At 56.7% G+C, this 21797-nt stretch overlaps 2 protein-coding genes and 1 non-coding gene across 3 annotated transcripts; all 3 read right to left on the bottom strand.

Annotated features, from left to right (window-relative positions):
- Positions 1-23: 23 nt before the first annotated feature.
- KCNK7 (potassium two pore domain channel subfamily K member 7) lies at positions 24-2645 on the bottom strand. The gene is made up of 3 exons (XM_049780136.1): positions 2285-2645; positions 650-1048; positions 24-384 (listed from the first exon to the last, which is right to left on the bottom strand). The coding sequence occupies exons 1-3, from the start codon at positions 2601-2603 to the stop codon at positions 179-181; spliced, it is 924 nt and encodes a 307-aa protein (XP_049636093.1). The 5' UTR covers positions 2604-2645; the 3' UTR covers positions 24-178.
- A 573-nt stretch (positions 2646-3218) lies between these two features.
- On the bottom strand, positions 3219-20748 carry MAP3K11 (mitogen-activated protein kinase kinase kinase 11). The gene is made up of 10 exons (XM_049780117.1): positions 19974-20748; positions 15939-16119; positions 14924-15072; positions 14635-14810; positions 14244-14487; positions 13277-13390; positions 12563-12698; positions 12379-12467; positions 5202-5597; positions 3219-4000 (listed from the first exon to the last, which is right to left on the bottom strand). The coding sequence occupies exons 1-10, from the start codon at positions 20701-20703 to the stop codon at positions 3660-3662; spliced, it is 2556 nt and encodes an 851-aa protein (XP_049636074.1). The 5' UTR covers positions 20704-20748; the 3' UTR covers positions 3219-3659.
- LOC126019804 (U6 spliceosomal RNA) lies at positions 11711-11817 on the bottom strand. Its single transcript, XR_007499425.1, has one exon. It is a non-coding gene; the product is annotated as a U6 spliceosomal RNA (small nuclear RNA).
- Positions 20749-21797: the final 1049 nt, after the last annotated feature.

A 21797-nucleotide genomic window follows, 5' to 3' on the forward strand; every position in this document is an offset into this window, starting at 1 on the left:
ATTTTTTCACATTTTTTGCCCCTTTTATTTTTGATGACTGTATTCTTTCTTCCTAAAGAGGTCACATTTTCTCTCCCCATCACTTTCCAACCCCTCACAGCTGCTCCTTCCTTTCCCAGCATCTCTTCCTGCTGGTCTAGTTCATCACTTGACAAAACCCCACCCCCCACACACACACTTAGCATGCTGGGGCCTGTTCCGGTGCAGGGGAGGACGGAGACTGGGTGCTCATCGCTAATTCATCCTGCCCAAGGATGCCAGTTTGGTCCTCATCACTCAGGGGGTCACCTGACCCAAAGTAGTTCACCATGGCTTGGACCTGTGGCAGTTCTGAGAAAGTTTCCACTGCCAACAGCACAGCCAGGAGCCCCAGGAGCAAGTAACCTGGGGGAGATGAGGCGGCTAGGGTGGCTGTCCAGGTGCTGATGCTCCCCACTGAGCTCCCAAGAATCCCCCCCCACTCCTGTGCCACTCAGTCTCTTAAGAGACGCCACCCCCTAGGGATGCGGACTACAACTCCCACAGCTGCCCCAGGGCAGAGTCCCTCCATCTGTAAGGCTCAGCCTCCCAGTGGCTTATGGGTGTTGTAGTCCAGTCTCCACTTCCCGCCTCCCTGGGTCCTGGGGTGGCCCTGGTTGATCCAGCTTACCGAGAAGTGCCAGCTGGCCAATGTGGTAGAGCACTGGGTGCAGGCCCCGGCCCTGGTTGGGCAGCAGGTCCCCCAGGCCTATGGTGCTGAGCGAACCGAAGCAGTAGTAGAGAGCCTCCAGCAGGCTGCAGTTGCCCTGCAGGCCCCACAGCACCAGAGCTGGCATCAGCATGAACACTCCGGCTACGAGCAGGCCCAACCCAGCTGCCTGTAACAGCGCAGCCCTGGCTGGTGGCAGCTGCCAGTGGACAGTGACCCAGGCGAAAGGACGGCTGATCAGAGGCAGTAGGCAGTGGCGAAGTGCAGCCACAAGTGCCAGGGAGGCTGGCAGCCCCAGAGCTGCGTAGACCACGCAGAAGGCCTTTCCGCCTGCCGACAGTGGGGCCATGTGGCCATAACCTGGGCAGAGAGAGGGTCAGTGGGCATCATCGTGGCCAGCTTGGGACTCCCCAGCCTCACCTGGCCTCCTGTGGAAGACCTCCCCCTGGTGGCCCACATGGTCTGTGCAGGCCCTGGCTGGGACCTTTTCATTCTTTTTTAAAGGGATCTGGGGCCTCTCTGCTTTTGTGAAAGATGATGGATGCAAAAAGGTGACCCACTCTGCCTCGGGTAGGGTCCACACTCCCGGAGGCAGCCCGACTTCTAAAGAGGTGCCCTGGCCTGGCCCTGCTCATTGCCAGCTACATTTCGACCCACCAGGGTTGCGTTTCTCAGGACTCGAGTTGTGCTGTTGTGTGTGCCTGCCCTGTGGAGGGGGTTAGGCAGGAGAGCTGAGGAGCAAAAGGCAAAGGAGAAACGTGTTCGAGGGCAGGGAGTGGGACGTGCTGGGAGAACAGGATCTGCGAGTCCCCCAGGAGCTTGAGGAGAAACCTGTGAGGCAAGAGGGAGTGGTGGGGACTGCGGGAGGCTGGTGCCCTCTGGCCTACAGACAGATTTCCGATTTTCCAAAGTTGGTAATATTGACATAGATTTCTCAGGACCACACTCCCCTTTGCCACATACATATCCCATAACTCTGAGCACTTTGGGCTTTTTCTCTGGGCCGAGGCACTGGCTAGGGAGTCTTTCAGCTCTGTGCCCTTTGGCCTTGGACACAGGCTAGCACCTCACAGACTTCCTCCTCCCCAGGAGCCTTCCTTGCACCCCCTTCTAAGTCGGTGGGCATGATCTGTAACCTCAGGTGTTAGCACAGTGGGTAGGGCATTTGCCTTGCATGTGGCAGACCTGGGTTCGATCCCCAGCATCCCATATGGTCCCGAGCCTGCCAGGAGCCAGGAGTGATTTGAGCGCAGTGCCAGGAATAACCCCTGGCAGGAATAGCTGCCAGATATGATCCCCCAAAAAAAACAACAAAAAATCCACTCCAGCCTTCTTGTTTGCCGCTGCTTCCTTTCAGGGTTGGGGGTCTGGGCACCATTCTGGCTGGCCTCTGGTGGTGCTGAGGGGCGGCGCTGGGGAGACCACACCCCTGTTGGCAGCTGAAGTGGAGACACCAGTTGGGGTGTGTTCGGTGTGGGGAGCCCCAACAGTGATGTCAGGCCTGATGGGGCCTCAGATCTGTCTGGCATTTTGGGTGGGGGGAAGGGCTGTACCCCCAAGAACCCCCCAGGAGCCTGGGCCGCTAGGCGGCCTTACCGGCAGTGGTGAGGATGCTGGCGGTGAACAGCAGGGTGGAAGGCAGGTCCCAAGTCTCGGCCTCAGAGCCGTTGGCCGGGCCCGAAACCCCATGGGCTTGAGCCATCAAGGCGGTACCCAGCAGCTTCTCCAGGGCCCCGGGGGGCAAGCAGGCCCCGTGCTGCGCCTGGAAAGCGGCCAGCTCAGCCCTGAGCTGGGTCTGGAGCTGCAGGGCTGGGGGCCCCTCCAGGATCTGGAGCACCGCGGCTCCAAACCCCAGAACCAGAAAGTGGGCCCCGACCAGGAGCCCATACCGGGCCCAGGGCGGGAGCCCCCACATGGTGACAGCCGGTCTGGGTGCTGTGGGCACTGGGTGCTTCGCTTCAGCACCTGGGAGGGGCCAGGCAGGGTGGGGCAGGGAGGAGGTACCAGTGGGCGGGCGGGTGCTAGGGCGCTGCTCGCAGAGACAACAGGAAGAGGGGTGCCCTCACCTCCTGTGAGCTCAGGCGCCATTTACCGTCAGTGTGGCTGGGTGGAGGGGAGCTGGGTAGGGATGAACCTCACTGGTTTACACACTGTCTGAGTTGGGGGTGGAGACAATGCAGGTTCTTTCTCTTCTGAGGTTCAGACTTCCCTTCTGAGGTCCCCCCTTGGCAGGTAGGCAGAGCAGTCCACGTGGCCAAGTCCCTACACTGGGAGTTCCTGAAGGGTCCCTGGGGGATTCATTCCAGGCTGCAATCACAATATGGGGGAGCCAGGCTGGTGGGTCCCATGTTCAGCCCCGGGTTTAGAAACCAGGCCCCACAGGCTATGGTAGGTTTGGGGTCCTGGGGGTGGGGGAGCCAATGTCGCAGCAGCCTTTGTTGTATGCAGGCAAAGGGCAGGACCGGGGCTAGGGGGGCACCCCTAGGGACTGGATCACAGGTAACCACCTAGAAAGGGTGACAGATCACCCTTGGGGAGTGAGCTTCTGAGTTTATTTGGCTTCATTGGATCCTGAGGGCGAGGCTCAAGCCTGGCCGGGGTAACAGGAAGGCCACCAGAGCGCCGGGACCCCAGAGCACCTCGGCAAGGGGCTGAGGGGACCCAGGCGCAAAGCTGGGGGCAGGAGTCACAGGACAGGACTTGGTCCCAAGTGCTGGTGACAGCTGAGGCATCCCCTGTCCCCGCGGGGACTGTTCCCTGAGACTGGCTCTGGTCCTCCCAACCAGCTGGGCACAGTGTGGGCCCCGCAGTGGGGCAGGGAGGTCAGGAGGGACCCACAGGTTGCAGGTGAGTTGGGGGGGTTCAGCCCCCCTCCAGTGTGAAGGCTTCCTGTGCAGTGTAGTGTTCCTGCTCCTGGGGACACCAAGGCAGCAGGGTGCTGGCCTGCTGGGGTTCCAGTGTACGTGGCGGCTCAGGGCCCTGCCTCCGGTGTCCATGGGGCCTGGGCACCCGTGTCTTTGGTGGTCTGCACCCTGCAGTCCTGAGGGCCCCCTCGAAAGGGGTTGGTAGACGGGGAGTCCCAGAAGGGGTCCGAGTCTGGGAACAAGGTCCAGGGTGCCCGGCGTGGGGCTGGCTGTGGAGAGGGCAGGGGTGAAGGCCGGGGCCCAGCAGACACGAAGCTCCAAGGGTCGATGCGGCTGCGCAGGGGTGAGGGTCGTGGCCGGCTGATGAGGCCCAGGGGTGGAGAACGTGGAGTGCCCGGGGTGCCTGGAGCTGAGCGGGATATCCCGGGAGGTGGGCAGACAGCACTTCCTAGGGAGGCGGTAGGGGTGAACACACAAACGTTAGTGAACACGAAAAGTTCGTCAGGCAGAAAAACCGAGAGTCCCTCCCCTGGTCTGCCTGCTCATTGGAAAGTGAAACACTAGACTCTGCTTCTTTGGGACCCCCACAATGCCCCTCCCCTTTAGGTGTGTCTATTTTTTGTCTGTTTTGTTTTGGGGCCCGACCCAGTGATGCTCAGGGTCACTCCAGGCTCTGAAGGTAAGAATCACTCCTGGCGATGCTTGGGAACCATTTGGGGTGCTGGGGTTTGAACCAGGGTCTGCTACCTGCAAGGCAAATGCTTTCCTGCTGTATCATCACTTATTCCTCCCTCCCTTCTTCTTCTTCTTCTTTTTTTTTTTTTTTTTTTTTTTTGGTTTTTGGGCCACACCCAGCGGTGCTCAGGGGTTATTCCTGGCTGTCTGCTCAGAAATAGCTCCTGGCAGGCACGGGGGACCATATGGGACACCGGGATTCGAACCAACCACCTCTGGTCCTGGATCGGCTTGCTTGCAAGGCAAACGCCACTGTGCTATCTTTCTGGGCCCTCCCTCCCTTCTTCTTTCCTTCCTCCCGTCCTCTTCCCCTTTCCATTCCCCTTTCTTCTGTTTTTGGGTCTCTCTAGTTCAGTTCTCAGAGGGTTGTGACCAGTGTGGTTCCAGGACCCAAGCTATGCGCCCCATGGGACATCTCCCAGACACCATGTCCCTTGTAGACAAGGATCTGGAAGGCACTATGCCCTTTATTTATTGGTTTTGGGGTCACACCCAGCTGCACTTAGGGGTTACTCCTGATTCTGCACGCAGAAATTGCTTCTGGTAGGCTGGGGGGACCAGATGGATGCCGGGAGTCTAACCGGATTCTATCCTGGGTCTGCCGCAAGGCAAACGTCCTACTGCTGTGCTATCTCTCTGGTCCCTTGGCATCATGCCCTTTAAACGCGTAAAAGAGTTTCGCTAATATGCTGGGAGTTCTAAGATGGGTGGGCAGGATAATCCGTTGATACCCAGGTCCCCACAGTCCGAGGAACTAAACCTGCACACAGATACCCCTATTCCTTTTGTCCCCTGAATAACAACAGCGAAGGGGGATGAGTCGACCCCCCAGCTGGTTCTAGCTGGCTGACCTGAAATGGGGGGGCATAGGCACCACTTCAGCCCAGGCTGTCCTGCTGGTCCCCAACACTCACCCCGCCTCTCGTCCTCGCGTCGTGGGCTCTTGGCGGATGGCTGGCCGGTGGAGACACCCAGCTCCAGGAGCAGCGGGACTGGGGTGCGTGGGCGGGGGGCATCTGGGCCCAAAGGTGAGGTGGGGGCTTCAGGCCTCTTTGGTGAGAAGCGGATGAGTGGGGAAGGAGGTGGCTCGGCTGGGGAAGCGGGGGTTGGAGGTGTGGGTGGTGTGGCCACGGGCTCCCCGCGCACCCCGGGTGACTGCAGGTCTCGGCCCAGGCCCAGAGAGGCCAGCAGGGCGGTTCCCCGCAGCAGCGCCCGCTGGAACAGTCTCGGGGTCCCAGACCCGCTGCCCCGCTCGCTGGAGCCTGAGCGCCGGGGCTCCTCTGGTTCTGGGCTTGGTCGAGGGGGGTTACCTGCAGAGGGGCAGAGTGGGCAGATGGCTTAGGCCATCACCAAACGCTAGAACCCCAAGATGGCTCTGGAACAAGTCATGAGTTTCCACTCAACCCAGATCCTAGTTTCTCCAGATCCGACCTCAGTGTCTAAAGGGTTTGTGTGTCCATCTATCTTTCTGACACACACTAAGGCTCCCTCTGACCTTTAAAAAGTGGGGGTGAGGGGCAGGAGAAACAGCGCAGCAATAAGGCGTTTGCCTTTCATATGGCTGATCCAGGACAGACCTTGGTTCGATCCCCAGTATCCCATATGATCGCTCAAGCCAGGAACAATTTCTTTGGGGGTTTTTCTTTTTTTTGGTTTTTGGGCCACACCCGGCAGTACTCAGGGGTTACTCCTGGCTGTCTGCTCAGAAATAGCTCCTGGCAGGCACGGGGGACCATATGGGACAGCGGGATTCGAACCAACCACCTTTGGTCCTGGATCGGCTGCTTGCAAGGCAAACACCGCTGTGCTATCTCTCCGGGCCCAAGCCAGGAATAATTTCTAAGTGCATAGCCAGGAGTAACCCCTGAGCATCACCGGTGTGGCCCAAAAAAACCAAAACCAAACCAAAACAAAACTGGGAGTGAGGGCTGGAAAGATAGCACATCGGTAGGGCCTTGGCCTTGCACACAGCCAACCTCAGACAGAAGCTGGTTCAATCCCTGGCATTTCTTATGGTCCCCTGAGCCTGCAAGGAGCGATATCTGAGCGCAGATCCCTGAGCACCATCAGGTGTGGCCCAAAAACCAAAAAATAGTGGGGTTGGGCCCGGAGAGATAGCACAGCTGTGTTTGCCTTGCAAGCAGACGATCCAGGACCAAAGGTGATTGGTTCGAATCCCAGTGTCCCATATGGTCCCCCATGCCTGCCAGGAGCTATTTCTGAGCAGACAGCCAGCAGTAACCCCTGAGCACCGCCGGGTGTGGCCCAAAAACAAAACAAACAAACAAACAAACAAAAATAGTGGGGTTGTTGGGACCGGAGTGAGAGTACACCAGGTGGGTGTTTCATTGCACATGGCCCACTGGGCTCCATCTTCAGCACCCCATATGGCCCCTGAGTCCAGCCACGAGTGATTCCCTGAGTGTGGAACCAGGAGTCAGCCCTGAACAAGGTCAGGTATGGCCAAAAACTGGGAAAAAGGGGGCCGGAGCAATGGTGTAGCAGTAGGGCGTTTGCCTTGCACACGCTAACAGGATGGACCGTGGTTCGATCTCCCAGTGTCCTATATGGTTCCCCAAGTCAGGAGCAATTTCTGAGCGCAGAGCCAGGAGTAACCCCTGAGCGTCACTGGGTGTGCCCCCCCCCAAAAAAAAAACCTGAAAAAGAAAAGAAAAAAAAAAGGTGTTGGGGCAAAGAGATAGTAAGGAGTTTATTTTGCCTGTGGCGAACATGCGTTCAATCCCTGGCATAGACTAAGGTTCCCTGAGCACCACCAAATAAATCCTCCGAAAGAGACAAACCAAGAAGTAGGGATGTGGAGAGAATGTGGACCAGGGATCAACAGGGGCAAAGTTCAGGCAGTGGGAATCCAGGAGTGGTGGGTATAGTGGGGGTTGACAAGGGGCAAACAGAATTACAGAACAGCAGGGCAGTTAGCACTCAGGACTGGGACCCCAGTGCTGTGCCCCCTGCATGCACCCCAGGGCAACCTATGCAGCCTCCTCAGGCCAACTCCAATGATGGGGCTCACATTTTGTTCTCCTGCCAGGTCCAGCCAAAGCAGAGGACCCTGCCTGAGGCCACCAGGGTCTGGGCCAAAGAGGTTGCACAGTCTTAGCTGTGCCCCAATTCCCCATTATGCACTGAACTGCGAACCTCTGGGTGCCCCTCACAGGCCTATGGGTACCCCAACTTCATATTTATCCCACCTGAAAGATCAGAACCGCCCACACATGAAATGGGCGGGAAGAGGAGTCTGCCTTGGGGAAGAGAGGGGATAAGAGAGGGAGATAGGGAGGGAAGAGAGAGGCAGCAAGGAAGCATGGAGAGCAGCTGAAAGGGAGAAAGAAAACTTTTGAGAGAAAGAAGAAAGCCAGAGGAGAGCAGCAGAGAAACTGCTTGAAAAAGGCTTAGCATAGAAGCCATGTGAGAAAAGCATATTGTGGTTAGGGCCTTGGAATAAAGCAAGCTGAAAGCCAAATAAAGCCAAAGAAACTGACTGCCTGTGAAATTACTTTGCAGCTACTACTCTTTTCCAGACCCGGCAGAAGGGGTAAAGGTGCCATGCCAAGAAAGGCCTACCCCAGACATGTGGACATTAGACATTATATATTTTTTCTGGTTTTTGGGCCAGGTTACTCCTGGCTCTGTGCTCAGAAATCGCTCCTGGCAGGCTCGGGAGATATGAGATGCCAGGAATTGAATTCAGGTCTGTCCTGAATCGACCACGTGCAAGGCAAATGCCCTACGACTGTGCTATCCTCTGGTCCCTAGACATTATATTTTATATTAAAACAACATGAGCCTAAGGAGGGCCTGAGTTTGTTTGACAGGAACTGCATCCTGTAGTAGAGCTAAGGGGGACCTGACAGAGTGGCATTTGGGGAAACCCACCTGTCTCACACTGGGTATGTCCTCCAAAAACACCCACAAAAACAATAACCTACTTTTTCTGTGTGTGTGTGTGTGTGTTTGGTTTGGTTGGGGGCCACTGGTGGCAATCAGGGGTTACTCCTGGTTCTGCACTGAGAAATCATATCTTGGGACCAGAGTGATAGCACAGTGGTAGGGTGTTTGCACGCTGCCAAACTGGGACGAACCCGGGTTCGATCCCCCAAACCTGCCAGGAGTGATTTCTGAGCAAAGATCTAGGAGTAAGCCCTGAGCACTGCTGAGTGTGGCCCAAAAGCAAAAACAAAACCCCAAAGAAATCACATCTGGCAGGCTTGGGGGAACAATATGCCAGGGATTGAAACCAGGGTTGACGGCCTGCAAGGCAAATGTCCTATTGCTTCAACTCCCATGTTTTGTTTGTTTTTCTTTTTATTCACACCTGGTGGTGCTCAGGGCTTACTCCTGTCTCAAGAAGCCCTTAAAAGGGCTACAACTGAGTTAAGAGACTTTTGCTTGCTTTCTGGGCTTGCTTAGGGGTAATCTCTGGCTCTATATCAGGGATCATTCCTGGCTGGGCTCAGAGGACCAGATGGGATGCCAGAAGACCTAACATGGGTTGGTCATGTGCAAGGCAAGCGCAAGACAAGTGCCCTCCCTGCTGTGCTACTGCTAGGATCCCTAAGGTGCCTTCTGGAAAGACCTTAAGGATAGGGGTCATTTGCAAGGAACCCAACTCTGAGATGAGAGAGATGGAGCCCTTAGTCCCACCTCTGTCTAGAGATAAACGTCAATCACCCACCAGTGGCCAATTAGGCAAGTCTGGAAGAAAGCCCAATGCGCACGTGCACCTGAGCTGCAAGTGCAGGAGAATGTCTTGGGGGTGGTGGTGAGCGAGTTCGGTGGGTGCAGGGAGGGGGACCCTTTCTCCAGACCCTGCCTGAAGCAGTGCTCCAGAGCCTTGACGGAAAAACCAGTAAGTAAACTGGCCCTTCTGCACCGTGAGCTATTTTAGCTGATCCTCAAACCCCAAGTAGCCAGCTGGTCAGCTGCCCGGATCCAAGCTAAATTTGCTTTTAGGGGCCAGAGCGGTGGTGCAAGTGGTAAGGCTTCTGCCTTGCCCGTGCTAGCCTAAGATGGACCACGGTTTGATCCCCTGGAGTCCCATATGGTCCCCCAAACCAGGAGCGATTTCTGAGTGCAGAGCAAGGAGTAAGCCCTGAGCGTTTTGGGTGTGGCCTAAAAACAAACAAACAAAATTGAAGTGGAGGGTGCTCAGTAATGTTTGGAGGAGAAACCAAGGGAAAAACCCAAGCGGACTGGAGTAATAGTCCAGCAGGCAGAGCACTTGCCTTGTATGAGGCCAAGTTGGTTTCATGCCTGACATCATATATGGTCCCCTTAGCATCACCAGAAATGAGCCCTGAGCACTGCTAGATGCCCAAACAACAAAAAGAAAAAAAAAAAAAGGCTCTTTTCCTGTTTTAAAAAAAAAAAAAAAAAAAAATCTTTTTCTGTTTTCTTCCAGAAGCTCCTAATGTGTGCTTCTGCTCCAGACCTGCCTTCCCTAACCTGGTTCTGAATCCCAGCCAGCAGGCCACACCTGGCCCATGAGATGCAGCCAAGCATGTCTGTTGGCAGAATCACTTGCAGGCACCTGAGGTGGTATCAAGACAGCTACTGGCAGGTGAAGAAACAGGTCACTGAGGGGGAGTATGAATTGGCACAGGGAACACCAGATGTGGTTAGGCAAGGACAGGAGGTGGTCCAGGGTAGGTACCTGCTTAAACACACATTCCCCATGAGCATAAAAGCCAAACCAAATAAAACCAGAACCAAAAAGTAAAAAAGATGCAACTGGGACCAGAGCGACAGTATAGCAGGTAGGGCGCTTGCTTTGCAGAGTTCAATCCCGGACATCCCATATGGTACCCCAAGCCTAGCAGGAGTGATTCCCAAGTACAGAGCCAGGAGTAACTTCTGGGCACTGCTGAGAGTTGGCCCTCAAACTAAATATAAAAGAAAATTAAATGTGACCAAGGGAAGTAGAGCTGGAGGTCAGTACACAAAATTAGAGTGGTAGGAAGTTCCCACAGCCCCTTCTCTGAGGAATTGTGTTTCATTTTTTTGTTTGTTTTTGGGTCACACCCGGTGGCACGCTCAGGGATTACTCCTGGCTATGGGGGACCATATGGGATGCCAAGAATCAAACCACCGTCTGTCTTGGATTGGCCGCATGCAAGGCAAATGCATTACCGCTGTGCTATCTCTCTGGCCCCGGAACTTTGGGAGGAGGCACACCTTGCTGTGCTCAGGGCTCATTCCTGACCCTGAATTCAGGGATCACCTCCAGGGTACCATATAAGATGTTGGGGATCGAATGTGGGTGGGCTGTATGCAAGGCAAGTGCCCTGCCCATTGTGTTATTTCTGTAGCCCCTTCAAAAAAATCCTTTCTTCAGGGAAAGAATTCCCGAGAGCTCTTTCCAAACTGGAAAGCACAGCTGAGCCTCTGTTTCGCCCCTCTGAAATGGGGGGTGGGGAATGTTTGGAAGGAATACCTGGCACCCACCGGGGAGAACTCAGGACAGTCCCTGCTATAGTGAGAAAGAAGGGATCCTGCCTTCCTGCCTGCTCCTCTTCCTTTCTCTGGGGACTCTGGGAAGTGCCATGTTGTTTTGGTCACCATGGGCAATTTCCTCCCATTTCTGGGTTCAACTTCCCAAGTGGGGGTCATAGGATGCTGGAGTGACAGTACAATGGTTAGGGCATTTGCCTTGCATGCTACTAGCCCAACTTTAATCCCAAGTACCCTATATGGGCTGAGCTCCACCAGGAATGATGTCTGAACAGAGAGCCAAAAGTAAAGAGTAAGCCCTGAGCACCACTGGTGTGGCTCCCAGAAAAACAAAAAAGAAAAGCAAAACAAAGACAGCATCTGTGGACTGGGGGCAATAGTACAGTGGGTAGGGTATTGGGTAGGGTGTTTGCATGCGGCCAACCAGAGTTCAATCCCTAGCACCCATATGGTTCCCCAATTTCTCCAGGAATCATCAATGAGCACCACCAGGTGTGACCCAAAAACAATAAAATAAATAAAGTCTGCTCAAGTAACAATACATTAGGGGCCAGAGCGGTGGTGCTAGAAGTAAGGCGTCTGCTTTACCGGCACTAGCCTAGGACGAACCGTGGTTCGATCCCCTGGCATCCTATATGATCCCCCAAGTCAGTAGCGGTTTCTGAGTGCATAGCCAGGAGTAACCCGAGTGTCACTGGGTGTGACCCAAAAACCAAACCAAATCAAACAAATAAAAAGACCCAATACATTAAAAAAGGGGGGGGGGGCGCGGAGCAATATAGTGGTAGGGCGTTTGCCTTGGATGCAGCTGATCCTGGTTTGATCCCTGGCATCCCATTCGATTCCCCCGAGTCTGCCAGGAGCAATTTCTTTTCTTTTTTTTTTTTTTAAATAATTTCAGCCAGCTTTATTTTATGGCCCTAACTGCCATGTGCATTTTCTCACATGGCTTCTAAAAAATATGGAACGCTTCATGAATTTGCGTGTCATCCTTGCTCGGGGGCCATGTTAATCTTCTCTGTATTGTTCTAATTTTAGTATATGTGCTGCTGAAGCGAGCACCAGGAGCAATTTCTGAATGCAGAGTCAGGAGTAACCCGAGTGCCCCTGGGTGAGGACCCAAAGCCAAAAACCAAACAGGGGCCGGAGAGATTGCACAGCAGTAGGGCATTTGGCTTGCATGCAGCCGACCAGGGAGGGACCAGGTTTGATTCCTGGCATCCTATATGGTCCCTCAGCCTGCGAAGGGTAATTTCTGAGTGCAGAGCCAGAAATAACCCCTGAGCACTGCTGGGTATGTCCCAACAACTAACCAATTAATTAATCAATAAAGATTTTTTTCAAAACAAAACCAACCAACCAAAAAAAAAAAAAAAATAACACCTCCAAACAAAAAAAACAAAGACAGCATCTGAAAATGTACGTATTGCTCAGGAAAAAGCCACAAACCCCTAGTGCTGTCACTGCACGCCAAGGAGGTCCTCCTTCAGCTCTGGGGTTCTGATCAAGTTTCTGGCTCTGCTTAAGTCTCCAGGTCAGCCCTGGGTTCCAGTCCAGCAAGCCCTATGTGGGACTGAGGCTGGTGTCCACAGTGACAGCACCCCGCAGGCCGCAAGCACTTACCGTTGAGAGTCGGGGGTGTGGAAGGAGATCCCAGAGGAGACGAGTCATCATCCAGGTACCACGTGGCCTCCTCCATGCGGGACCGTCTCCTAGGGAAGGGGTGTCATGTGTGAATCTCAGGACTGTGGTGGTGGTGGTGGGGGAGACAGGCGGATGCTGGGATTGGGGTTATGCAGGCCCTCACCTCCCATTCTGGGCTTCACCAGGCTTGGGGGAACTGGGACCCCAGGCCCAGCAGGCTCGACGTTCCCCATTGCTTGAGTCCTCCAAACGCCGGGGAGATTGGCGGCCCCAGGTCTGGCCGGGTTCTGCAGGCTCCACTGTGGAGAGAGGGGAGAGGGGAACGGATAGAGTTGAGTTAAGGGCAAGAACCCTGATCCTGCTTCCCTACTGGGTGGCAGGTTCCAGGGACTAAAGGGAGGTGACTGGGCCAGATTGTGGGCTACGGCATCTCTAAGGCTGCAGCTGGCAGGTGTGCTATGCAGCACTCAGACATGGCTGCAAACTCTCCAGGCTGAAATTCTGCCTCTGCTCCTAATTAGCTGTGAATCTATTCACTTTTCTCATCTAATGAAATTCAGATAAGTAAAAATGTTGCTGCCTCACAGGTTATTGTGAGGAGTTGAGCCACGTAGGAGAATCCATGGTACAAAGCAATGAGCAATGGTTGGTAACTTTAGACAAACCAATTATACTCATCAAAACCAGTAATATTTATTTTGGGGAGTAGTTTAAAATGAAAGCTGCCAGGTCTTGGGGAACTCAGGGATACCACTCTAGACTGATGGGTTTGGGGGAGGAAAAGGAGACCCTAGGAGGGATCCACCTCAGGGCAGGCTCAGATTTGGAAGCTGGAGTAGAGGGTGGGGAAGGACAGAGAAAGGGGGTGTTTTCTTACACTGGATGGCTCTGAACCTGGGGAAAGTAGGCGAGTCTCCTGCCCCAACCTCGAAGACGTTTCTCCTCCGATCTAGGCCGGGTGAGGCCTGCACAGTGATGCGGTGTTTGAAGTCTGGGGTTGGCAGGAGAAGCAAAGTGTGTTTATGAAAGCAAGTTAGGACCCAAACCCAGCTCCTAGACCACGCAGGCTATAGAGATGAGGCCTGATTATGGCATCTGCGGGAGCCTGGCCGGCCTTACTGGCTTTCTAGAGCCTGGGCTTTTAAGTAAGTAAAAGATTTATGGATTTTGTTTGTTTGTTTTTGGGTCACACCCGGCAGCACTCAGGGGTTACTGCTGGCTCTAGGCTCAGAAATCGCCCCTGGCAGGCTTGGGGGACCATATGGGATGCCGGGATTAGAACCACTATCCTTCTGCATTGCAAGGCAAAGCCCTACCTCCATGCTATCTCCCAGGCCCCAAAGATTTAAGGATTTTTAAATCAGGGCTGAAGAGATAGTGGTAAGGCCTTGCACACAACTGACCCAGGACGATGGTGGTTCGAATTCTAGCATCCCATAAGGTCCCCTGAGCCTGCCAGGAGTAACCCCTGGGTGTGACCAAAAGTCAAAAACCAAAAAAAAAAATCCTTAGGAACCTCCAGGACTCCCTCCACTAACAGGAAACCTGGGCGTAGACTTGGATTCCCAGGAGCTGGGGGCCCCGCCCCTTTGTCCGGCACTGAACCGTCGCAAGCCCCGCCCCTTCCCGCCCTGCAGCCAATCCCAGGCCGCCATGAAAATATTTTACACCAGATCCCGCCCTCCCCGGGGAGAGAGCGAAAACACTCCTGACTCCACTCCTTTAAGCTTCAGCTCCTAAGACCCACCCATTTACGCCCCCAGCCAATCGCGGCGCGGCTAGCTAACAACCCCCCACCCACACAGCCAATGGCGAGGCGGCGCGCCGAGGCCCCGCCCCCTTACCCAGTGGCATGCTGATGCGCTCGCCGCCGTCCCGCGCGCGCAGTTTGCTGCGTTTGAAGGTGCCGCGGCGCCTGCGCACATGCGGCCGCTCGCGGTCCACCTGCTGCAGCAGGAGCGTCAGTTCGCGCTCGAACACCTCCAGCTCCCATTGCGCCAGCAGGTGCTCGCGGCGCCGCAGCTGCTCCGCCTGGGAACGCTGCTCCCGCGCCGCCCGGGTCAGCTCCTCCTCCCGGCTCAGCAATTCCTGTGCAAGGGTTCCCCGAAGGGTCGAGAGCAGGGGAGTCCTCCATCAGCCCCTTGCTCAGGCCCTGGAAGCCGCCCCCAAGATCTCCACCCTGCCCAAGGGAGATTTTGGGGGATCAACCCCCCCCCCAAGCCCCTTTTCTGGCACCTTTTCCTTGGCCCGCAGCTCGTCGAAGAGGCTTTGGATCTCTCTCTTCCAGCCCTCCTGCATGGAGTGGAAGGAATCCCTGGGCATTTCCCGCTGGACCTGGGCCTCGATGGCCTCCAGCTGCTGCAGGATGGAGGCGAAGTCGGGTCTGCGATGGGGGTCCTGGGCCCAGCAGTCTGGGGCCACGGCATGGAAGAAGGGCAGAAGATTAAAAGGGTCGTGAGTGGCTGTCATCTCAGGCCAAAGAGCTCTTCTGCCACCCCGACACTCCTGCCCATCTCCCCCTTACCGGCCATGAGTTGTGCGAAGGGCTCCGGGCAGGTGGAAGGGATGGGCAGCGTGAGTTTGTTCACGGCGACGCCGTAGGCCACAGCAAGGCAGTCGATGCCCCGATAGGGGACCTCTCCAGTCAGCAGCTCCCACAGCAGCACCCCAAAGCTATGGATGAAATGAAGGGTCTGTGACGGCTTCTCTGGCCACGCTTCGCCATTCCTTCCCAAAGCAGCTGGGAACAGCTTTTGTTTTGGGGTTTGTTTTCTTTAGGGGTTTCTAGGCCACACCTGGTGATGTTCAGGTTTACTCCTGGCTCTGCACCCAGGAATTACTCATGGCAGTGCTCAGGGGACCTGCCACAGATCGAACCTGGGTTGGCAGCATGCAAAGCAAGAGCCCTTAGCCGCTGACTATGGCTCTGGCCCCAGGAATAGAAAGTTTTGTTTTGTTTTGTTTTTAGGAATAGAAAGTTTTTTTTTTTTTGTTTGTTTTTTTTTGGTTTTTGGGCCACACCCGGCGGTGCTCAGGGGTTAGTTACTCCTGGCTGTCTGCTCAGAAATAGCTCCTGGCAGGCACGGGGGACCATATGGGACACCGGGATTCGAACCAACCAGGTCCTGGATCGGCTGCTTGCAAGGCAAACACCACTGTGCTATCTCTCCGGGCCCTAGGAATAGAAAGTTTTGAGTTTCTCCCTGTGGGATCCATTTATCTGCTCAGCCTTAGAGCTTTGGGTTCATTTTGTTTGACTTTCTTTGAGCTTTTTTGGGCTAAAATTTGGTTCCACCTATCTGTACAACCCTAGATTTTGTCTTTTTTCTTTCAGATTTTTGCTGAAACCTGATTTCAGGGATCACTGCTGGCAGTGCTAAGCACGACAGGGTGCCAGAGATTAAATTGGGCTGGCTGCATGCAAGACTAGGACCTTTCCCACTATATTACCTTTCAGGTCCCCCAGCCCTGGTTCTGGCAGTTGCCTCTGTCCTTGGCTGCCCTGGCGCTGACCCTATCCAGCACCCGCCAGGCCTCACCTCCAGACATCGCTGCCCTTGGAGAAGGTGGAGGCCTTGATCACCTCAGGAGCCATCCAGGCATAGGTGCCTGCGGCACTCATCTGTGTGGTCTTGTGCCACTCACGGGCCAGGCCGAAGTCGGTGATCTTCAGGGTCTTGTGCTCCATGTCGTCTCCTTCAATGGGCTGAAGCAGCAGAACTGGGGGAAAAGGAGGGAAAAAGAAGTGTGGGTGTTCTAGGCATACAAGGTAACAAGGGAGTAACTGGGAACCTGCAGCCCCTGGAAATAACCGGGGAGCAACTTGGGCCGCAGCGAGTCCTCCTGCTCTCTGGGGAGCTCACAGCAGGGTTTGGGGGGGAATCTGATAAAACCAGCAATTATGGGTCAGAGAGCAAGTACCCGGGCTATGGTGCTTGCGTTGCATGTGGTCAACCCCAACTTGATCCCCAGCATCCCATATGATCCCCTGAGTATTTCCAGAAGTGTCTGCTGAGTGCAGAGCCAGGAGTAAGCCCCGAACACCTCTGGGTGTGGCCTCACACTCTCCCCATCAAAACAAAAAAAAAAAACAGTGTTTACATGGTATGTGTACTTGGGGCTGCTTGTTCTAAAGTCGGCTCTAGCACTCATACATGCATACACACACACACACAGCCTGTAAAGCAGGTACCTCCCACCCTGCTGTACAGAGGATGCTGTGCAAGGGCACGACTTGGCAAAGGTCTCCACAAGCCCAGGGGTTCTGAGATGTGCAGTGCAGCGGACTTAGATGCCTAGAGTGACACAAGTCTGGTGATTTTGCTGAAGCCGACGTATGAATCAGCGCCTTGCTTGGGCCAGGGAGCCAGAGGGAACCCTGGGGTAAGGAAGCTGGACAGGCCGTGCAGGCCTTGGTAGCCCAGATCACAGGCTGGAAAGGACAGGCACTGGAGGATAGGGGGACACGCCAGAGGCCACCTATGGGATGCACTGGAAGAGAGAGGACTGAAAGAAGAGGATGCGAGTTAACAGCTTTGTCCCAAAGTCCAGACAGAAAGGAGAGGCAGCAAGGAACTTCTCATGTGGCAAACTGGGCTTTCCAGGCAGCGGAAAGGCAGACAGTCTTGGGCGTCTCTCCCTCCTTGGCTGTCCCAACCAGTGGCTATGCCAAGCACGCCATGACTCTGTTCCCACCTTCCACTTCTGGGCCTGGGGTGACAGACGGCACCCCAATCAGGGTAGCGAGGAGCAGGCATCTAACAACAACTCACAGAACTCAAAGATGGGGGGTTCTTTAGTTTGCTGGGTCCAGGGTTCCCACGCTTAGGATCTCATATGGGGGTCTCAGGCACACTGCCCACCCTCCTTCCTGCTGACCTCGGCTGTGGGACCTTCTTTGCCCCTCTGCAGCCCCTTCAAGCCCACCCTTCAGCCCTGGCCTCCCATATTCCCGCACTCTCGCTATCTGGGCTTCCTCAGGTGCCAGCCACTCCATCCCTGCCAGCATATCCCATCCCTACCGTGTGCCTGGGTGTCCCCTTCAACACCACCCAGTATGGGGGCCACAGCTTTCCCTGGTTCTAAGACCCTCCCTGCAATGGCCCCTACTTTCCTGGGGGGGTCAGAACGCTGGTCATTTCTGGCTGTCTCCTGTCTGCCTCCAAACACGCAGCGAGCCCCACTCTGGTTCATTGCAAAGAACCACCCGTGGATGTTGGTACCAGGAGCCTTGTACTGTGGTGCCCGAGACACCCCGATGCCTGCAACAGTTCATCTGGGAGGCTCTGACCCCCGGGACCTGATACCACTGAGCCTCACCCTGATCCTCACCTTCAACAACCTCCACTCTGTCTCCACTTTTTTCTACCCACTGCTGGGATGTGCCAACCTAAGTGATTCTGGTGATGTCTGCTATAACCAGGGCAGACCCACAGGAGCGGGGTGGGAGGGTTCCTGGGGCTCCCCAGTCCCCAGCCCCCTCCCCATCACTGGGCTGGCCTCCGGAGGCTCCAAGCAGCCACACCTCTTCCGCTTTCCTCCTCTGCTCCCTACTTCTCCTTTTGGGGAGCCCAGGCCAGGTCTGCAACTGGTGTGTGTGCGGGGGTCGTTTAGGGGGAGACTTGGGGGAGGTCAGGTCCAGGCCGGGCTGGCTGGACAGTCCTGTGACTCGTGGGCCTGGAGAATTCCCCCTCCTCTCCCTGCCAGGCTTCCGCACAAGGCCCCCATTGTCCAGGAAAATCACGCCATTGTTTCCTGCCTGTACCCCCCCAGTTCAGGGGTGCCCCCCCAATCCTGCAGACAGCACCCTGGGCCTAGGCCCGAGGTCTGCCGAGGTGGGAGGTCGGGCTCGGGGATGCTGAGGGCACCTGCCTTCTCCCCACCCCCACCACAGGCTCTGCCAGGCAGGCAGGGGAACTGGGGGTGAGCTGGGGGTGCAATCCCTGGCTCCTTCCTCTCCCGCACCACCCCTGCAGGCAGCTGGCCCAGGGAAGGCGCCCAGGCTGGAGCAGAGGCAGGAAGCCGGCTCAGGGGCAGCAGGAAATGCAGGAAGCGGCGGGGAGGGTGGGGAGCGGGGACCCGGGCTATTGTTCCATTTTCTCTGGAAAGAAAACTGGAGGAAAAACAGAAGATAGGGGTCCCCCTCCCCCCTGGGCCTTCGGGGAATCCCCTTCAGGCTGGGAAGGGAGTGGGGGTCCTGAAATGAAGAGGGCCCAGTTGGTGGAGGGTTTGGGTGGAAGGTTGGCGACTGGCAGCCTTTTCCTCGTCCCTCCACCCTGCCTAGGACTATGGGTCACTTCAAGGGCCCCAGTACGCCCAGGCCAGGCCAGGGGTCTCCAAATAGCTCTGTTCACCCTGACAAGCACTGTCCATGCTCCCCAGTATCTGGGCTCAACCCAGCCCTTTTGCTCTCTAGCCTGCAGGCCCCACTGTCCCAGGCCCCCCACTAAATGTTGACTCTTCTCTCCTGAGCCCCAGAATCCCGCCCCGTGCCTCTCCAGTGTTTTCTGCTTTTGGCTGGGGTGAGGCCTCCTTGCTTTGTGGAACCCTGGAACCTGCCACTGGTTTGCCTGTGTTCCTGGTGGGGCCTGACAGAACTGGAGTTGGAATCTTCCAGGAAACCTACCACACTCATCCCCAGGGGGATCCAGCCCCAGCTGAGGATCCACGGCACATGCACCCAGCCATTAAACACTGGGCTGGTACCAGCCCGTTAGGCCTTGTCAGCCTCCCAGGCATTTCCTTCTCAGCCTGAAACTGAGGCTCTGAGTTGCAGTAACCAGCTAGAGGTCAGACGGCCAGACTGCCTTGGGGAGGGTTGTCCGGGTCTTAGCCTTGACCATCGTGAGGTGCTCCTATTTGTCCTGCCGCTCCATAAATGGCAGGGAAACCCAGACAAGTGTGAGCTCAAGAAGGAGTGATTGAGCCCTGACCCCATCCCCCACTGCCAGGGTTCAGTGGATGCTTAGGGTCCATGAAAGAGGCCCCTACTTCTGTTTTGTTTTGGTTTGGTTTGGTGGCCACACCCAGCGGTCCTCAGGGGTTACTCCTGACTCTGTGTTCAGAAATCACTTCTGGTAGTGCTCAGGGGACTCTATGGAATACAGTATAGATCATCAAAAATCAACTTGCCTGTGTGCAAGGCAAATGCCCTCCACACTATGCTATCATTCCAGCCTTGAGTCCTGTTTTTTTGTTTTTGTGTCACACCTGGCACCACTGAGGGGTCATTCCTAGCTGTGTCCCAGAGACCAAACAGTGTTGCGGATCAAACCCAGGTCTCCTGCTTACCAAGCCTGTGTCCAAGCTCCCAGTTTTCTAAGCTGGCTGGAGAAAGCTGGATCAAAGATCCCCAGGCTGGTGGTTAGGGCTCCATTGTGTGCTTAGGAGTCATGCTTTAGGGCCCCTATGAGACTTGGGGGGCAGCCCTGATTATCTGGGGCTCTCCCAGAACAGGAGAACCGGCCCCAGGAAAACTCTCAGGGTGTGCCCAGCAGAGCTGATGGACCATCAACACACGCTCAAGTGTGCAGACCAGACCATGCCCCCCTCCAGCCGTGCTCCCCACAACTCACTGTTGTTGGACTTGAGGTCTCGGTGGATGACGGGCACCAGGGCCTCACAGTGCAAGTAATGCATCCCACGGGCAATCTGCACAGCCCAGTTGACCAGCACGTGGGGGGGCACACGGCGTCCAGCCAGGGCCCGGCTGAGGGGGCCCCCGGCCGCGTACTCCATCACCAGGCACAGGTTGGGCTCCTCCAGGCACACAGCCTTGAGGGCGATGATGTTGGGGTGCGCCAGCATGGCGAAGAGCCGGGCCTCCTGCCGCACACTTTCGGCTGTCACGCTGATGTCCTCGTCGGGGTCTTGGCGAGCCGCCTTCACGGCCACCAGCTCGCCCCGCCAGCTGCCCCGGTAGACTTTGCCGAAGCCCCCGATGCCGATCACCTCCTCGAGCCGCAGCTCCTGGAAGCTGGCCACCTCGCAGGGGGGCGGGCCGCCCCGGGACACATAGTTGGACGGGAAGATGCCCACTTGGCCACCCACCTGGCCCGCCCACCAGCCCTCGTCGCCCGAGATCGCCGCATCCCGGGACAGCACCTCCACACGGTCCCCCTTCCGCAGGGCCAGCTCGTCCTGCCCATTGGGCTCGTAGTCGAACAGGGCTGTCCACACGGGGTTGGCATAGGCCGCCGTCGCCACCTTCGGGGACCCCTCGGGCCAGCCGGGGCCGCCCCCGCCGCCCCCAGTGTTCCAGGACCCCAGCGGGCTCTTGAGGAAGAGGTTCTTTAAGGGCTCCATGGCTGGGATCCGGGCTTGGGGCGTGGGGGGCCTTCCTGGGGTGCCCCGGTCCCCGCCCCTGCTGCCTACAGACGCCCTAGAGGGCCCAGAGCCTGGGCACCTGAGTCCTGGCCCTCATCAGCCCCAGATCCACGCCGCTCGGGGGAGCCAGGAGTGTCGCCCCCGGCCCCCCGCATCTCGGGCCTCGGGAGGAGGAGCAGCCCGGGCAGTGTGGTCAGGCGAGAGGGGTGGGCGCCTGGGGCCTCCGACGTCTCACCATGGCAGGGTCGGAGGGGCCTGCGCGCCTGTCCGCAGTCCTGGGAGCCTGGCTCCGGCTGGGGCCCAGGGGAAGGTGGGGCCAGCAGCAAGAGATCCGGGGGTCCGATGGGTCTTGGAGCTGCAGGAGCTGGTCGTCGTGGCCCTGGCTTGCACAAGCTGCTCTGCCCAGCCCGGGCTCCCTCGGCCCGACGGCTCCAGCCCCGTTCCCTTCTTCCTCCTCCCTTTGTACTTTGGCCCCGGGGGCGGGAGGCAGAGGTGGAGGGTGGAGTTTCACTTTTTTCCGCTCTTCTCCCTCCTGCAGGAAACTGCATCAGATGACGCGGGCGGGGAGCACCGACCGCTCCCCTCCCAGAAGCGAGGCTGGCTGGGCCGGGGAGTTCCCGGGGAGGCAGGCCGGGGTGGGCAGAAGGAGGCCAAGGGTGGTCCCCGCCGCCCCATCCCTGCAGGCTCGGGGTCCAGCTGGAGCCCCTGCCAGGCTCCGGCCAGCCTTGCTCTCCGCATCTGCACCAGCCAGCCAGAAGGGGTTAAGGAAGCTTCGTTGGTGCCAGGCTGAGCCAAGCCTGCTCGCGGTCCCCAAGTTGCCGCTCTGTGGCCCCTCATGTCCGCGGCTCCTCTTTCGCTTCATTCGAGGCCCAACACTAGGGCCTGGGCCAATGGAAGGCGGGTGGGGAGACTGGAGGATGGAGCTGGCTGCATCTTAAGTTCTTGGAACGGGTTGTCTGAGATGCACCAAGAGATGAGCTTTCCCGGGAAAGAAACCACTTCTGCAAGCCCCTTCCCCGTGGAAGATTTCATTCTGCCCTCTCAGTGCCTCCATCCAGAATCCTCAAGTCGCC

The sequence above is a fragment of the Suncus etruscus genome, chromosome 9, assembly GCF_024139225.1.
Source record: "Suncus etruscus isolate mSunEtr1 chromosome 9, mSunEtr1.pri.cur, whole genome shotgun sequence".
NCBI lineage: Eukaryota > Metazoa > Chordata > Mammalia > Eulipotyphla > Soricidae > Suncus > Suncus etruscus.